Raw genomic sequence first — 19249 nt, forward strand, 5'->3', positions numbered from 1 at the left:
GGTCTTAATTGCTACCATTTCTACAAAGGACTTACCCAGCAGGATGACAATGCACAGTAAAATGGCTATTAATGCCCCAGTGCTCAAACCAGCTGCAGAGAGATATGCTTCAGCGCTGCATGTTCGAACCTTGCCATTCCTTTCACAAGCACACACCCTGATAGTGAGAGTGCCCGTGCTGCTCAGAATGGGATTTCCGCTGTCAGTAACCACAATTGGTAGCTGGTAGATCTCCTGGAGAGTCCGGCTGAATTTCCTTCGTCGTATCATAATGCTAGCCGTGCTGTCTATAACAAGAAACATAATATAACTGATTAAACAAGAGGTAAAATGTACAGTATTGGTATCTTTATTTAAAGGAGGATGTAAATGCATTGGAAGCAGTACAGAGAAGGTTTACTACACCAATACCTGGGATGGGCAGGTTGTCTTATGAGGAAAGATTGGACAGACTAGGCTTGTATCCGCTGGAGTTTAGAAGAGTAAGAAGCGACTTGATTGAAACATATAAGATTCTGAGGGGTCTTGACAGGGTGGATGTGGAAAGGATGTTTTTTCTTGTGGGAGAATCTAGAACTAGGGGTCACTGTTTAAAAATAAAGGGTCGTCCATGAGGAGAATTTTTTTTCTCCCAGAGGGTCATGAGTCTGGAATTCTCTTCCTCAAAGGCGGTGGAAGCAGAGTCTTTGAATATTTTTAAGGCAAAGGTAGATAGATTCTTGATAAGCAAGGGGGTGAAAGGTTATCGGGGGTAGGCGGGAATGTGGAGTTGAGGTTACAATCAGACCAGCCATGATCTTATTGAATGGTGGAGCAGGCTCGAGGGGCCGAGTGGCCTACTCCTGCTCCTATGTTCGTATGTGTGTTCATATGTTCGTATGGATGGTAAGAACCTAAATGGGGTTGAGGTGCAAATAGAACAAGGACTACAGATTCATAAATCACTAAATGTGGCAACATAGGTTAATAAGGCCATAAAGAATGCAACCAAAGTACTGGGGTACTGTTGAATTTATATAGAACCTTGATTAAATCACAGCTGGAGTACTGTGTGCAATTCTGGTCTTCATTCTACAAAAAAGGTTATTGAAGCAGTGGAGAAAGTGTAGAAAAGAATTACAAGGATGTTAATAGGATTGAGAGAATGCAACTATCAGGAATGATTAAATAGGCTGGAGCTCTTTTCTCCAGGAAAGATAAGACAGGGGAGACCTGAAAGCAATCTTAAAATTTAGAGTGGGAAGAGATAATTAGAGTGGAAGAGGGCTTGTGGGAAGTATAAATATTGGCATAGAGTAGTTGAGCCGAATGGTCTGTTTCTGTGCTGTAGATTTTATATAATGTTCATCTGTTGTGTTCCGCTATAGGACAGGTCCTAACTCAAGTCTCACACATGAGATTCTTGAGCCATTTACTATGGCAGACAATGAGCTGCTGTTCCAATGTCCTCTTAAATGGGATGCAACCAAGGCTAAAGACCTTTACAAGGGGTGGGGAGGGTGGGTGGACAGGATATGCTCACTCATCAGACACAGGTCCCCTGTTGCTCCTCAATCCTATCTTCAGAACTCTGGGACTATGTTTTGTGCAGCTGACGGGGTTCCCGACACCGGGCCAAAAAGGATATGGGAACCCCGCCTCGGCCGTTTGGGAGACTCCCAGCTTCATTCTACGGCGCTCAGGCAATTAAATGCCTGGTGCCGGGGTCCTTGTCTCTTTAAGGATGGGGATCCTACTTCCAGGAGCTGCCAGCCAATCAGAGGCCAATCAGCAGCACCACTGGGAGTGAAGGTGGGAGACAGCCTTCCCGCACCAGACTAAATTGGAAAGTGTCGGGAAGGCGATGGGTACTCCACCCCACCATCCCCCCACCCCACCACCTCCATTCCCGTCCCTAGGGAGCCCATAGAATTCAGCCTGGTCTCCATTCACCAGGTCCCAAACCCAACCTTTCTGTCCTGGAGGTGAGAGATAAGCATTGAGACAGTGGTCACGCCATCTGCACAGGAGTGCATGGCTGGATGTCAACCCAGTATTTAGAGACCAAACTCTAGCCTCCACTTGCTGGGGCTGCCTCGAGTGGGGATTAAACCCTTTGCCCGCTGGCTGAGAGGCTGGAATGCTACAATCTGGCCGAATGCTCACTCCCATATCACAAATAATTCTATGTAATGCATTTGTATGAAATTAGTTTGTCCACTATTTTATTGGTGATTCTAATCCATAATTTCAAGGTTTTTTTTACCTTCTGTTGTACGGGAGTTTATTGCATCATTTTGAAATTAATTCCCACAGCATTAACCTGATCTTTCACCAAAATTCCAGCAGGAGATGTCATCAACCCGCACAGAAATTCAGGGTGAGGGTAACCTGATAATTACTGGACTGGTTACATTGTTGTGTGAATAAGGCAGTGCTGAGAACCATTTGCAACTTGTACAGACAGTCAGTCAATATTTAAATTGTTTCCTGGCTGTATTGATTGAGTTGTGAATTGCGGGAACTGTTATAGAAACTGGAAAATTAGATCCTCTTCTGGCCCTGAACAGCAATCAACAACACTTTTACTGTGTCACTGTGAGGGGTAGGGTGAGGGGGAGTTGCATGTTACTCTTTATGACAAAAAATTAACACCTATTTCCACCTCTGTAACATCGCCCAACATCGCCCCGCTCTTCTGCTGCTGAAACCCTCATCCTTTCCTTTGTTACCTCGAGATTTGACTATTCCAACACATTCCTGCCAGGCCTCCTATATTGTACCCTCCATAAACTTAAGGTCATCAAAGTTCTGCTGCCCATGTCCCAATTTGCACCAAGTCCCATTCATCCTGTGCTCACTGACTTACATTGTCTCCTGGTTAAGCAACACCTCAATTTCACAATTCTTATTCTTGTTTTTAAATCCCTCTATGGCTGCACTAGCTCCTCCCCATCTCTGTAACGTTTCCAGCCCGACAACCCTCCGAGATCTCTGTACCCTTCCCAATTTTAATCACTCCACCATTGGTGGCCGAGGCACTAAGCTCTGGAATTCTCTCCCTGAATCTCTCTGCCACTCTACTTCGCTCTCCTCTTTTAATACACTCCTTAAAATCTACCTCCTTGGCCAAGCTTTTGGTCATCTTCCCTAATATTTCCATATGAGCTCAGTGTCAAATTTTGTTGCTAACGCTCATGAACCATCTTGGGACGTTTTACAATGTTTAAGACGCTCCATAAATACAAGTTACCATTATTGTTATTGATTTGTGACAATGCAAGTGTGAATGATAATAGAGAACATCAAACATTGGTAGATCTTTCGGATATGTGTGCATGTCATTACACATTGCAATTTTAAAATATTAATACCTACATTTGTATCAAAGCTTACCTCATTGAAACATCTTACAGTGCTTTGCACATTATCCACACAAATAGGCCAAATCAGTAAAATGCTAAATTAAATTAATGTACAATTCACTGTCTGGGATTTGGGGTACACGATAAATGTTTGTTAATTTTTAACAGTAAGTAAAGTTCATTGAATAACCATGATTGGCAGATGGAAGGGTTACATTTGGTTTTGCTATAACAGAATTTCCAGTGATAAAGTTTTAGAAATTATAATCCAAGTAATCCTGTCTAATTGGTGAGAATTTCTGCTTTCTAATGGCAAGAGAGCAAAATTTCTTTCTCCCAGTGATCACTTTCTACCCAGACAATCTGAAATCCACGGGACAGTTTTCATGTTGAGCATAGACAGAAACTTGATACTGGCAATTAAGCCACCATTATACACCTGTTTAATCCTCCTTCCATCAGAACATAAGAAATAGGAGCAGGAGTAGGCCATTCAGCCACACGAGCCTGCTCCACCATTCAATATGATCATGGCTGATCTGATCGTGGCCTCTACTCCACTTTCCTGCCTGCTCCCCATTGTCATGTATTCTTTGTGTTATCTTAAGTAACACAATGAGTTAGGTAGATTCCAATTCCTTGAAGACTTCAAACAGCTTTATTAACAGCTATTATATGCAATACAGAGCAAACTATATACAGAACCTTTGTCTAGGGAGTTGCAATTGCACAGTGACTATAGCTTCTAGTCACATGATTACATCCTGGCACTGAGCTGATTAGCATACTGAGTTCTTAAAGGGACATCACTCTTGAAGCAATCGTACAAAACCCATAACCCTTGATTCCCTTTTAGATCAAAAATCTGTCTAATTTAGCCTTGAATATATTCAATGACCCAGTCTCCACTACTCTCTGGGGAAAAGAATTCCAAACACTGATAACCCTCTGAAAGAAAAAAATTCCTCCTCATCTCCATCTTAAATGGGAGACCCCTTAATTTGAAATTGTGCCCCCTCATTTTAGATGCCCCATGAGGAGAAACATCCTCTCAGCATCTACACTGCATCTACCCCTCAGACTCTTATACGTTTCAATAATATCACCCCTCAATTTCTAAACTCCAATGAGTATAGGCCCAACCTGTTCAACCTTTCCTCATATGACAAACCCCTTCATCCCAGGAATCAGCCTGGTGAGCCTTCTCTGGACTTGCTTCGAATGCAAATATATCCCTCCTTAAGTAAGATGACCAAAACTGCTCACAGTACTCTCGGTGTGGTCTCACCAACACCTTGCACAGTTGTAGCTGGACTTCTCTACTTTTATACTCCATCCCCCTTGCAATAAAGGCCAACATTCCATTTGCCTTCCACTTGGAAAGTCAGGCGCGAGGTCTATAACAGACAGTTGCTCTACAACCGCTAGTTTCCATTCATATCTAGAGTGAAACCTATCCCCCATGTCGCACTCGTTCATTTCCAATTTAACACAAACATTAAACACTCTTTCAATGAAACAAATTTTAGAGATGGAGAAAGAGAAAAATAGATAAGTGAGTTTAATATCATTTTCACATACAGCTTAAATATTAGCCCAAGGAGTTTTCAGTATATTTCTGTAAACAAATATCATCACAGGTTTAATAAAAACAGAAAATACTGGAAATACTCAGCAGGTCAGGCAGCATCTGTAGAGACAGAAACAGAGCTGACATTTCAGGTCGATGACCTTTCATCAGAACTGGTGGATATCAGAAATGTAATAGGTTTTAAGCAAGGACAGAGACAGGAAAGCGGAGAGACCCGTCTTTTGTTTCTTTATTAATTCCATTACTATCTCCTTTTACCTTGCACCATTATCCCTGTTGTCATCTCATTCCTCCTGCCTTCCATCCTATCACAGACTTTCCTTTTTGTTCTTCCACCCACCCCTTTCCCGGTCTCTGTACTTGCTTAAACACTGTTACATCTCTAACTTTTTCCAGTTCTGATGAAAGGTCATTGACCTGAAATGTTGGGCTGAATTTAACCAGCCCTCTGGAGACACGCTGGAAGGTGGGAGGGCTGGTAACATGGCGGCGGAAAGCATCGCGAGGGAAGCCAGACATCTTCCCGTTCCCATCGGATATTACAAGGGGTGGGAACCTCAGTGGCACAGCTGACCAGAAAAGTGTCCAATTAAGAGCCAATTTCCACCCCAGCTGCCATTTTACCAGCGTCGGGAGGTGGTGCTGCCTCATTGGAGGCCCCTCCTTCATGACTACGGCACCGCCGCTGGATGGTGAACCCCCACCAATTGCCGGGACCTGGCTGCCTGGCCCCCATACAGTATGAAAAGAAACCTACTTCGTCTTCAAGGGCACCTTGGCACGGAGGTGCCCTCTCCCTCTTGCAGCCTTTTCAGGGGCCATCTCTAAAGTTGGGCCAGCAACTCTGGGCGGCAGGCTACCATCCTCAATTGGACGTCAGTCATTGTGGCGGCCTCTTAAATGGCCGCTGCCAGTAAAATGCCACCCATGGTCCTGCTACCCACCCGCACAGGCTTGGGTCCTGCCTTCAGTCCTAACAGCAAGGCAACTCACCTTCTCTTAAAATCCAGCCCATTAACTCTGTTTCTCTCTCCACAGATGCTGCCAGACCTGCTGAATATTTCCAGAATTTTCTGTTTTTGTTTCAAATTTTCAGCATCTGCAGAATTTTGCTTTTGCATCATCACAGGAAACATTGTTTGGATTAAAAGCTTTATTTGTACTTGTTTTCTTTTCTATTTGTATTTATTTTTCTTCATATAAGTCATGTTCTCGTGAGGTTACAGTTCTATAAATATGATGGTGAATGTGAAATAAAATATTTATATCTTGAAATTCACCTTTTCAAATATTTGCATACGGATATGTAATGCATTCATCTGAAATTCCATTGTGCCATATTACAATGGAGGGGCTAATTTGTTTAAAACAAATGGTGTAACGCCTCCATTGAAATCATGGGCATTAAGCATTCATATGCTAATGAACGAAGAGCCAACTTTCAAGGCATTTATGCTTGAAGTTGTTTGCAACTCTGGCGTGAATCCTCACAGCTGAAAGGACATGTGAAAATGACAGTCAATGAAAATTATGCTGTGTGATCCCACCAGGTGATTTGAAACTAACCAACGGTGTGAAAATAAAGCAGGCGAATTGGATGACTTTCAAAAGAATGTAATCAGAAAATTATATCATTGAACCCAGCTTCAGCATCAACAGTTAATCATGTACGCACAAAGTTAATGCAGGCATTCATTCGTGAACTTGTCTTCACAGCAGTAAAAACACTATTTCAACAACAATGAAATTAACTAAAAAAAATGGTCACTTTCAAATTAATTGGTGCATTTGAAAATGCATTCAGGCTTTATTTCTTAAATTATAAATATGTGCCCTTATTGATTTCTAAATTCATACCTATATTAATGTATTTTTAAATTCAGGATTAGCTAATGCACTAAATTAAAATGTCAGAGCTGTGATTTTCATTCCTTTGACCTGCATATTGAAATTTAATTTTCAGTTCAAGTCATGCTTTTAAGATGTCAGTCGCTGCTCTAAGAAGTAACCTAGCAACCACTCTGAATACCACATCAGCTGTGCAGGGGGCTCGTTCTTACCTGTCACCTGTTACAGAAGCTACAGAGCTAATTAAAGGGGAGGTGAGAAAGAAATAATTTGACACAGAGGATAGTTAGAACATGGAATTCACTACCAGAAATCACTGTTAAAGCAGAGGTATAAATTCTTCTAGGAGAGAATTAGATCATTGCTTGAACAGGAGAATATTAAAGAGGATGAGGAATGAGTTGGAGAGTGAGGTTAGACTAGGCAGTTCATATGGAAACAAACACTGGCACAGGCTTAATGGGCCAAGTTAATAAAATTACAGCAAAATACTGCAGATGCTGGAAATCTGAAATAAAAACGAGAAATGCTGGAAATACTCAGCAGCATCTGTGGAGAGAGAAGCAGAGTTAACGTTTCAGGTCAGTGACCCTTCATCAGAACAGGCAAAGGTTAGAAATGTAATAGGCTGATGGGCCAAGTTGCCTGTTTCTGTTTGTATAATTCTTTATTTCTTGAAACTATTGATAGTGTCACGTTTGCAGACATCTTTAAAGCGGAGACATGGACGGCCGATGGGTCTGATACCAGTGGCGAGCTCGCTGTACAATGTGTCTTTGGGGATCCTGCCATCTTCCATGCGGCTCACATGGCCAAGCCATCTCAAGCACCACTGACTCAGCAGTGAATCACAAGTCGTGGGAGTCAGTTGCCAGCGTTTGCCAGAACTGCCGGGCAGCCATAAAGGCGGGGCTAAAGTGTGGCGAGTCGAAGAGACTTAGTAGTTGGCAGGAAAAAAGACAGAGGCGCAAGGGGAGAGCCAACTGTGTAACAGCCCCGACAAACAAATTTTTCTGCAGCACCTGTGGAAGAGCCTGTCACTCCAGAATTGGCCATTATAGCCACTCCAGGCGCTGCTCCACACACCACTGACCATCTCCAGGCGCTTACCCATTGTCTCTCGAGATAAGGAGGCCAAAGAGAAATTGATAGTAACCTAGAAATGACTGTGGACGAAATTGTTGTACAAATGCTTAATGCTTTTTTATCAATTTCTTCTGTCCACTAATTTAATGGAAGTGGTTACCAGATTAAAATGAGAAAATTGGGGGTCAAAGGATTTTTTCTCCTGTGCTTTGGACTTTGTGGGATAATATAAAAGAGGTGATAGTGAATCACAGCTTGGGTTTCATTTCCACTACCTCATTGTTATGCCCATTGAAGTGAACAGAGATAAAATTGGGGAGTAATGTAAAACAGGTTTGCTATCATCCACTTTAATCACAAAAACCTAAATCACCTTTATATTTTCTTATAAACTCCTGTTCTGGAAGACAGCCAGAATAGAAAGACTGCCCTGTCCTTTCCAAACATATTCCAATCGTATTGAATGACTTCCATTACCTCAAAAACCTCCTTTAACACTGTTGATATGCTAGAATGAATCAGCCCATGTTTTACATTTCGAGAGTTATTTTGCCAGTAAGATTTCGAAATAACTGAATTAGGAGAGAGGATGCTTTTTATCATCATTTGTGGGGACCCCGCTGTCCCGTGCAGGAAATCTCAGTTCAAAATCCAGCCATGAATAACATTCAAGGTCAGCTGTATTTACCAATTCAGGTTAACTTATTCTTAATAAGCTAGAAAATGATGTGCTCACAATGACTCAACAGTCTACCTGTGGTGTGGTTGGGCTGGTGGAGGATGTAGAGACTCAGATCACTTTGAAAAGTCCTAATCCCTGGCTTATAACTAACATAAACAACAGAGCTCAAACCATTCTAGTTCCCAGGTCAAATGGGTAGAGCACAGATGGCAGAAAAAGCAATATAATTAAATGTACAGTAAAGCAGTTTACCAGAACATCTTTTCTGAAGTAATTTAATTGCAAATAATAAAGTAGTTGATTATTTTCTGAGCTGGATCATTACCTTCATTATCTTTCAGTGTAAAATTTTGGTTTGGTGGAAATCCCGCCACAAAGGAAAAGTAAAATCTTGGTCCATTGGCGAAGTCATCCTTATCCACAGCACTCACTGTCTGAATAACCTAAATAAAATCAGACAAATTTCCTGAAATTGAATGATATTTTCACCTTATCTAATATACATGTTAATACAACACACCAATTCTTGTTCATATATTTGTGCAAAAAGTATATGATTTATTTTAAGAAAACTACAATGTATCATACTTTTCTTCATCTTACTCTGAATGCAGGTAACATTCTATCATTTCCAAGTGCTTTTGTTGTTGGTTGCTATCTGTATCTTGTAACTTGCCTGGATGGGTGCAACTCCAACAACACGTCTAAACGGGTACTTTGCATCGGTATTCACCGAGGAGAGGGACATGACGGATGTTGAGGTTAGGAACAGATGTTTGATTACTCTAGGTCAAGTCGGCATAAGGAGGGAGGAAGTGTTGGGTATTCTAAAGGGCATTAAGGTGGACAAGTCCCCAGGTCCGGATGGGATCTATCCCAGGTTACTGAGGGAAGCGAGAGAGGAAATAGCTGGGGCCTTAACAGATATCTTTGCAGCATCCTTAAACACGGGTGAGATCCCGGAGGACTGGAGAATTGCTAATGTCGTCCCCTTGTTTAAGAAGGGTAGCAGGGATAATCCAGGTAATTATAGACCGTTGAGCCTGACGTCAGTGGTAGGGAAGCTGCTGGAGAAGATACTGAGGGATAGGATCTATTCCCATTTGGAAGAAAATGGGCTCATCAGTGATAGGCAACATGATTTTGTGCAGGGAAGGTCATGTCTTACCAACTTAATAGAATTCTTTGAGGAAGTGACAAAGTTGATTGATGAGGGAAGGGCTGTCGATGTCATATACATGGACTTCAGTAAGGCGTTTGATAAGGTTCCCCATGGCAGGCTGATGGAGAAAGTGAAGGCGCTTGGGGTCCAAGGTGTACTAGCTAGATGGATAAAGAACTGGCTGGGCAACAGGAGACAGAGAGCAGCAGTAGAAGGGAGTTTCTCAAAATGGAGACGTGTGACCAGTGGTGTTCCACAGGGATCCGTGCTGGGACCACTGTTGTTTGTGATATACATTAATGATTTGGAGGAAAGTATAGGTGGACTGATTAGCAAGTTTGCAGACGACACTAAGATTGGTGGAGTAGCAGATAGTGAAGGGGACTGTCAGAGAATACAGCAGAATATAGATAGATTGGAGAGTTGGGCAGAGAAATGGCAGATGGAGTTCAATCAGGGCAAATGCGAGGTGATGCATTTTGGAAGATCCAATTCAAGAGTGAACTATACAGTAAATGGGAAAGTCCTGGGGAAAATTGATGTCCAGAGAGATTTGGGTGTTCAGGTCCACTGTTCCCTGAAGGTGGCAACGCAGGTAAATAGAGTGGTCAAGAAGGCATACGGCATGCTTTCCTTCATCGGACGGGGCATTGAGTACAAGAGTTGGCAGGTCATGTTACAGTTGTATAGGACTTTGGTTCGGCCACATTTGGAATACTGCGTACAGTTCTGGTCGCCACATTATCAAAAGGATGTGGATGCTTTGGAGAGGGTGCAGAGGAGGTTCACCAGGATGTTGCCTGGTATGGAGGGCGCTAGCTATGAGGAGAGGTTGAGTAGATTAGGATTATTTTCATTAGAAAGACGGAGGTTGAGGGGGGACCTGATTGAGGTGTACAAAATCATGAGAGGTATAGACAGGGTGGATAGCAAGAGGCTTTTTCCCAGAGTGGGGGTTTCAATTACTAGAGGACACGAGTTCAAAGTGAAAGGGGAAAAGTTTAGGGGGGATATGCGTGGAAAGTTCTTTACGCAGAGGGTGGTGGGCACCTGGAACGCATTGCCAGCGGAGGTGGTAGATGCGGGCACGATGGAGTCTTTTAAGATGTATCTAGACAGATACATGAATGGGCAGGAAGAAAAGAGATACAGAACCTTAGAAAATAGGCGACATGTTTCGAGAGAGGATCTGGATCGGCGCAGGCTTGGAGGGCCGAAGGGCCTGTTCCTGTGCTGTAAATTATCTTTGTTCTTTGTTTTCTTTGTTTAACACTCAAGAAGCTCGACACCATCCAGGACAAAGCAGCCTGCTTGATTGGCACCCCATCTACAAACATTCACTCCCTCCACCACCGACGCACAGTGGCAGCAGTGTGTACCATCTACTAGATGCACTACAGCAATGCACAAGCCTCCTTAGACAGCACCTTCCAAACCCGTGACCTCTACCAACTAGAAGGACAAGGGCAGCAAATGCATGGGAACACCACCACCTGCAAGTTCCCCTCCAAGTCACACACCATCCTGACTTGGAACTATATCGCCATTCCTTCACTGTCGCTGGGTCAAAATCCTGGAACTTCCTTCCTAACAGCACTGTGGGTGTACCTCCCCCAAAAGGACTGCAGCGGTTCAAGAAGGCAGCTCCCCACCACCTTCTCAAGGGCAATTAGGGATGGGCACTAAATGCTGGCCTGGCCAGCGACGCCCACATCCCATGAATGAATGGTGGTGAATGCAAATATTACTACCGTACCTGACCAGGTTTGGCATTCTCACAAAGGATTGTGTCATAATCCTCGGCAAGCTCTGGCACATTGTCGTTAACATCAAGAACGTGAATGGCAACTGGAACTTGAGTAACCTGAGATGGGTTGTCTATAAAATATAAAATCATTACAGAAATAAGCTAATCTCTTCTTTTCCACTCCTACACAAATACACATGCTAACACACAACAACTGACGTGACTTTAAAAGACGAATTTATAAGGATTAGTTTTACAAGTCCGTGCTGGGAACCACGAATCTCCTCCACCACCAATGTATATGAAGAAACTGCAAAGGTGTGGTCACAATTTCCCAATATCAACTGGCGATGGATGAGATATCCCACTATCAGCACAGACTTAAAAGATTTGCACCAAGGTTTTTAAATAGGACATCAGGGTTTTAAGATTTGTTTTATTTAGTTTGATGGTGAGCCCAGCTCATTGTTACATTTATTTTATTCCTCTTCTCATCAGCATACACGTGTGGAAAACACTGGTTGGTATTTTTGATATAAGTGAACTCAGGAAAAGCTCTGTGTGGTTATTGACCACAGAAATCAATGTATACATATTTGTATGTCTGGGGAAACAATTATAGTTCGATGTTGAGGTCAACAATCCATTCAACAGCCTCAGCTGGTGCAGTGTGAATGTTTGTGATGCCACCAGGAATGGATCTCTCAGAGGAAGAGTTCAATATGTGGGCAATGGTCTGACTTGGATGGTCACTGTCACAGTTTGAGCTGATCCTCATGTTCCACTTGTGGAGCAAGTGGCCACATCTGCCCTAGCCCGTCCTCAAGTGGTTGAGGGTTGTCCAGATTTTCTGTGGGAGGTTGCAACCTGGGAGCTCACCACTTGGGTCAGTGTGTAGGTTGTGGCTGGTGATATTAGCATTCAGCCAGGAGGTGTGCTCTCATGAGGTGGGACTGCTATCAGTTTGTAGGGTGTGGCATGTGTTCCAGTAAGGGCTACGAGATTTCAGATGAGTGCATGGGCTTCTTCTGAGGTCCTGTATCATTGGTAGTGCTTTGTTAGCCAGTGGTGTTCTTTGAGGAGAATGTTTTCCCTGTGGATATTTGGAGGTTCAATGTGTACTAGCACAGAAAGCCACTCGAGCTGTGTTGGTCTCAACATTCCAGAAGTAATCTTCATGATTTCCCAGAGGTGGATATCTACCACATTTGTGTGGCGGCTCCTGATCCAGGTTGAGCAGCAGTACTCTGCTTTTGGGTAAAAGCCAACTAGAATTCACTGTAATACTGGGTGGATTGGGGGAGGGGGGAGGGGCAGTGAAATTTAAGTCAATGGAAAGTAAAATCAGCTGGGGTGACAAAACGGGTGGTCGATCTGATCCTATCAGCTTCCTGCTGGGTCAGGTAGTTTGAAATTAGCTCCTGGATTTTAGGCAGCTTGAAATAGAATAGCAACAAGTTTTTTTCAAAAATAAAATATTTTGAATTAATTTCTGTGCTCATCATGATGAAATGAAAGAACCAGCAACAACCAAATTGGGGTGGATGGCTGGATTGTAGAGTATTTAAAAGCCATGTCTGAAAAACTTGTCAGCCCCTAAGTTTAATAGTTTTTTGTACAACTTAAATTAGCAAAATATTTCATCTCATAGTTACCAAGTTCTGATGCAATGACTGTGATGTTATGCCAAGGAATGCTTTCTCTGTCAAGTTGCTGTGTGGTCTTAATAACACCACTATTCACATCAATGTTGAAATATCTCTCTGCTTCTTCACCATATTCAATGGAGTATCTAATTAATGGAAAATCATTACAAATTACTTGAAGATTCACAAGAATGCACCGCTAGATACAAAATAGCAACAATATACAGGAGCAAGAAATAATGTACTTGCTTGACTTTGACTGAATCTGAATTATTGATTATACTGAAATATGATCCTTCTGTTTTTTTAAACAACTATCTGCCTTGAGCATTATTCATTTTACAGTGAGCTGTTTATTACTTAAGAGAATCCATGCCTTTATGTTAAGCAGCCTCCCACTAATCTGCCCATGACAGAATGGAAAAGTTAGCAATTTTTTTAATTGAAGAACCAAGATTGAAAAGAAAGACTTGCATTTCTATAGTGCTTTCAACACCTTCAAGACATTCCAAAGTGCTGAACAGCAAATGAAGTAATTTTGAAGTGTAGTCACTACTATGATGAAGGAAACATGGCAGTCAATTTGCACACAGCAAACTCCCACTAACAACAATGTGGTAATAACCAGATACTCTGCTACAATGATGTTGATTGAGGGATAAATATTGGCCAAGACATCGCGGCTAACTCCCCTGCTCTTCTTTGAATAGTGCTGTGGAATCGCTATCATCCATCTGAGAGGACAGACAGGGCCCAGTTTAACATCTCATTTGAAAGGCAGCACCTCCAACAGTGGAGCACTCCATCAGTATCGCACTGAAGTGTCAGCCTAGTTTATGGGCTCAAATCTCTGGATTGCTGACTCAAAGGTGAGAGTGCTACCGACTGAGTCATGAGCCATGGCTGACAAGAGAAAAAGCAAAGAGCAGGTAAATCAGAAGGTAATGATTAAGTAGAAAGCTTGAGCATTAAAGGACTCTAGGTAAGAAGTTATATTGATTTTGAGGTCGAGCAAAAGAACAAATTAAAGTATGAGACTGAAATGAGAGTCGGTTGCAATGCAGTCAGGATGCAGAGAGAATAAAAGTGGATTTAGAATGATATACTTGGTGCTTTAAAGGGAACAAGAGGAGCAGGTTCACAGAGTCCCGGACCTCAGTCATATTGATGAAATAAAGAGAGGAAAGATTGCAATGAAAAGGAAGACAATGGAGATCAGAGCTAAGAGGGAGATCCCCAATCACACAAAAAGCAATTACGAGACAACAATGGATTCATACAGAGAAAAAGTCTGTTTAGGCAAAAGTAGTAGTTATTAAAGAGTGTTAAACAGAGGGATGAAACATTGCAGTGGTCAAACATCAATTATCCACTTAGGTGAAAATCAGAGCATCGTCAGCTTATAAAGAACATTAATTCTTGCTCTGCAGCCTTTCAAAGTTTATTTAATTGGTTTCTTGGAGCAGCTGATGCTTTTTGACCTTTTCCATCTCTTTCCTATCTGATTTATCAGCTCCCTCTCTCCACCATGGGTGTACTTTATTACCTTAAGGACTAACTTACTTTCTTTGAAATACAAGTGAAGGATTTGGCTGAGTGGAAAACTAATATAGTCAAGTTGAAAAAGAACTTATCTCACCAACTAATGTGCAATGTAATTCAGTCATATTCACCACACTGTTTCAATGTCGTTATTGTCTGGATGACTCTTATAAAAACACAGCCTAAAGCATTGAGTGTGAAGAATGGGTTGCACTTAAATTATCATGAGTGGATAACCTGCTTAACAATGATCTCTAGTCTCTATTATATAATATTGTTACATAGAGAATATCATTTCAAGATATTCACCAGAAGTGGATAATAACTGGAATGTTTAAACCAAAAGTAATACTGCCTGAGGTAATTCTTAGAACATATTTAAAACCTCAGTGGAATTTAAATTCTGTCCAGCAACATCTATAATAAAGGTACAAGACATTAATCTTCCCCCTTTTCTTACATTAAACACAGTAGACCACTCACTACAGCTGTTGCGAAGTCTTCACCTAAATTAAGCAATCATTCTTTAAAGATAACATCAGCGTGGGAGTCAGTACTTAAGAAGTATTTACTCTCAGATTTCAGCTTTGAATCTGTTCAGGCTCTCATCACATAGTTATGTACATCCATTTTTATGATAGAACATTCAGGTCTAAAATTTCTGGGATTCTCCTCAATAATTAGATGTACGGTAGGACAGAACTTCCATCCACTGACTATTCCGGCCCTTTATTCAATCCCAAATCCTCGGCTTTATTTAGGGAGCATGTTAGTCTTGAATGATAGAATCATAGAATGGTCACAGCACAAAAGGAGGCCATTCAGCTGTCTGCACTTGCTCTCCAGAAGAGCAATTCACCTAGTGCCACTCCCCTGCCTTATCCCCATAGCCCTGCACTCTTTTCCTTTCCAGATAATAATCTAATTCCCTCTTGAATACCTCGATTGAACCTGCCTCCACCACACTCTCAGGCAGTGCATTCCAGATCCTAACCACTCGCTGCGTGAAACAGTTTTTCCTTATGTCACCTATGCTTCTTTTGTCAATTACCTTAAATCTGTGCCCTCTGCTTCTTGATCCTTCCATCAATGGGAACAGTTTCTGTCTATCTACTCTGTCCAGACCCCTCATGATTTTGAATACCTCTATCAAATCTCCCCTCGATCTTCTCCTCTTCAAAGAAAACAATCCTAATTACTTAATATTACATAAACTTTACAGTACAGAAACAGGCTATTCAACCCTACAGGTTCATGTGGTGTTGATCCTCCACATGAATCTCCTCCCACCCCATCAACATATCCTTCTATTCCTTTCTCCCTCTAAATGCATCTTTGCTAGTTGTTTCAACTGTTTCCTGCAGTAGCAAGTTCCACATGATCATCTCTCTCTGGGCAAATAAGTTTCTCCTGAATTCATTTTGGTTTATTAGTGAATATTGTATATTTATTGCTCCTAGTTCTGGTATCCTTTGCAAGTAGAAATGTCTACTTTATGTCTAGCCTATCAAACCCTTTCATAAGCTTAGAGGTATCTATCAGTTCATTCCTCAGTTATTTTGTTCAGTAAAAGAAAGCCCCAGCCTATTAAATCTTTCCTGACAAGTATAACTCTCAGTCCCAGTATCACCCTAATAAATCATTTGATTAGACTTAAGCATGATACTAATGAAGCCCAACTGACAAACGGACTGTCTTGGCTGAGATTGTTTGAATGAACAAAGACCGAGCAATGAAACTGGGACCTTCTTGATCAGTATATTTCAATTGCTGACTGCATTAACCTATTAGATATCTTAGAGCACTCCTACATTGTCCAATTTCAATGTGAACCACCTGAAGGATGCTACGATGTGCGAATTGATCCAAGACTGCAGGATCTTATTTCTGCTATCTATATATTTTGGCTTTGATTAGAGAGATTTAAGAGGTTTGGATCTCGGCTGACAGACAGACTTTTGGAACAAATGGCTGTGCAAACAATAGTGTTGTTAACGAGAAAACTGAAGGCTTCACCGACACTAAGAAATGACAAGGGACAGTGAGGAGTCATCTTGTTTAAATCAAGTAATGTGACCCAGTGAGGTAGGAGACTATGGCGTATTTGTTATTTTGCTTCACCATGCAAAGCTAAGCTGCACTGTCTGACTCCAATCATAACTGTCATCTTACATGTTCCCCCTTCTGGTACAGTTGCCTCACCCAGTGTTTGCTTCGATCACCTTTGGTAAGGTGAAAGAACCATTCATGCAAAAGACACAAATTTCTAGTCCAGATATCAGAAGGGATGGTATCATTAATCCCTTTTCCATGATTCTGCTAATGTGCAAGTAAATATAGTGAAGTTTGCATTAACTCCAATAAAAATAAGATGCTCAGACTGCTTTTGGGAGAGACTGTTACGGGTCCCCAGGCTTTAATTGTTCCGAAGTGGGACTTCCACTCACTTGAGGGAGGAGGTCCCGCCTCAGTGAGCTGCTGGCCAATCAGCGGGGGGAGGAGGGCATGTTGGGTCCGGGGATGGGTTGGGAGGTGGGGGCGGCCCTCAATCAGGCACCCTGTGCCTGACTGCCATGCACCCCCCCCCCCGGGGCGTGGAAAGGCTGGCAGCTATTGCTCTGCGACCTTTCATGTTCCCAGCACGCCCACTTGCCATGGGTAAAATACCCGTGGAGGAGGGCGAGGGCCCTTAAATGGCAGTTAAGTGGCCACTTAAGGGCCTTGATTGGCCTCGGGTGGGTGGACCATTTCCCACCCCCTGCCCGATGCCGTAAACTTGGCCAGAGGCGGAAGTGGGGCGGGTAGGCCTCCCAGAGCTTCCCGCTCAATTTTACGCCACCCTCATACCACGATCCGACCCATTGGGGCGGCATAAAATTCAGCCCCATGAACCTGAATTCCTAACAATTCTTTTATAACCAACTGCAGAAATAGGAGGGTAATGACTTTACTTTGTAATCACCAACCTCGACACTAACACATTATTTGAGCACTGCAATGATCATTGCTACTATGCATTTGGATTTCGAGACAAAATGCAGCATTCACTGGTTGGAATCAATGGGAATCTGTCCAAGGTTTAATCAGTCCTGTCGGTTTCCACAGTCTGTCAGTGATTCAATCACTGATTGGAACAGTTCAGAAGAGGTGTATCTTGATCAGCATTTTCCTTCCTCTATTGGTTATTAACGACACACAGATATCCTGTTGCTTCCTTTATATTCAATCACATATGGTTGCTGCCATGTCCAAATCTTCAGCCTAAGAGTTGGGCACAGTGCTCCCAGGACTGCCCAGACAGCAAGCACTGCAACAGAAACAAGATCTCCAACAAGACTCTATGACTGTCGGAGCTGGTCCTGCATTTTCTTTCCTTACCTTGTGGAAGAGGTGGGGAAAAAAGGACAAGAGCTGGGAGTTGTCTTAAAAGTTACATTACCTCCTGCACTACTACCCTACTTTTTCCAACAGAATTTAACTAATTATTCATGTCAGCTCATTTAAAATAGAACAAAGTCTCATAAAAGCATAGGTCACAAATCAATCTCTATGTAAATGAGAAATCATAAAAAGTTCAAGATCCCCTCAGCAGTCGTAATAACCCAATGCCGGTTTTTGCATAGCTGAAGGAATGGAATAAGAACTGTAAACCCTGATTAGAACAGGAGTGCTACAGTGACTTTGTGATGATCTGCAGCTGAAGAAAGATCAAATTCAAACCAACATTATATTATATATAGATTAATTTATGACTGGGAGAAGAGACAAGTAGCTCAACCAAATGGTTCTGTTGGCATTTTAAAGTTGAAACAGAAAATGCTGGAAGTATTCAGCAGATCAGGCAGCATCTGTTCTCATGAAGGTCATCGACCTGAAACATTAACTCTGTTTCTCTCTCCACAGATGCTGCCAGACCTGTTGAGTATTTCCAGCACTTTCTGGTTTTATTTCAGATTTCCAGCATCTGTGGTATTTTGCTTTTATCAAGTTGAAAATTGAGCTGACTTTTACAGTCTTTGTCTTTTCTCCAATTTATATTTTCCAATAGCTTCGTCAAAGATTAGGGATGTGTCATGGCTGGAGAACAGAACACTTTTCCACTTTTAGCACACATTTTCAGCCACAAGTAAAGGCAGGGTCAGCTGGAGTTGTGATGCTCCTTCTACACAGCAGGAAAAGAAATGTGTTTTGATCTAACCTCAGAAGCACATTCTCAGCATTGTCACCCATTTATTTCATGAGCTCACTGCTCTGCTGATACTCTCTCTGCTGTGAACCCACTGGGTTAATACTTCAGCAACAGTAATTTTCCTGGAAGTCAGAGATAACTTTCATTGAGTCGATCTGGCCTGGCTCAAATTCCTGCCCTCGATGGAATCCCCTATGCTAATACACAGCACCACACTCAGCCCTTCTTTATTCTTGTTTTGTTTTAATTAAAGACTCAAGCAAAAATGATGAATGTGATTTGACCTGTTCGTATTACCAATAAAACATCCTTCCACGCATCATTTATTTTTTCAAAATTGTGAAAGCGTTTTGAAAAATGACATTGCCCTTTAACTTCGTGTAAAAAAAAGAAAATTCATTTTTTGGTGAAA

The 19249-nt window shown here is 42.1% G+C and overlaps 1 protein-coding gene across 3 annotated transcripts in view; it reads right to left on the reverse strand.

Annotated features, from left to right (window-relative positions):
* The window catches only part of LOC137379102 (cadherin-18-like), a 226941-nt gene that overhangs the window by 18645 nt on the left and 189047 nt on the right, over nucleotides 1-19249 (reverse strand). For 2 of the 3 annotated variants that reach the window (XM_068049797.1, XM_068049807.1), the window contains 4 exons: nucleotides 13116-13252; nucleotides 11470-11591; nucleotides 8877-8994; nucleotides 36-287 (listed from right to left, as the gene is read on the reverse strand). In XM_068049797.1, coding sequence (XP_067905898.1) covers nucleotides 36-287; nucleotides 8877-8994; nucleotides 11470-11591; nucleotides 13116-13252 — 629 coding nt within the window. Of the gene's footprint in view, nucleotides 1-35; nucleotides 288-8876; nucleotides 8995-11469; nucleotides 11592-13115; nucleotides 13281-19249 lie in introns of all 3 variants that reach the window. The other variant, XM_068049786.1, reaches the window with a different exon arrangement.

Source organism: Heterodontus francisci, chromosome 2 (genome assembly GCF_036365525.1).
Source record: "Heterodontus francisci isolate sHetFra1 chromosome 2, sHetFra1.hap1, whole genome shotgun sequence".
Lineage (NCBI taxonomy): Eukaryota > Metazoa > Chordata > Chondrichthyes > Heterodontiformes > Heterodontidae > Heterodontus > Heterodontus francisci.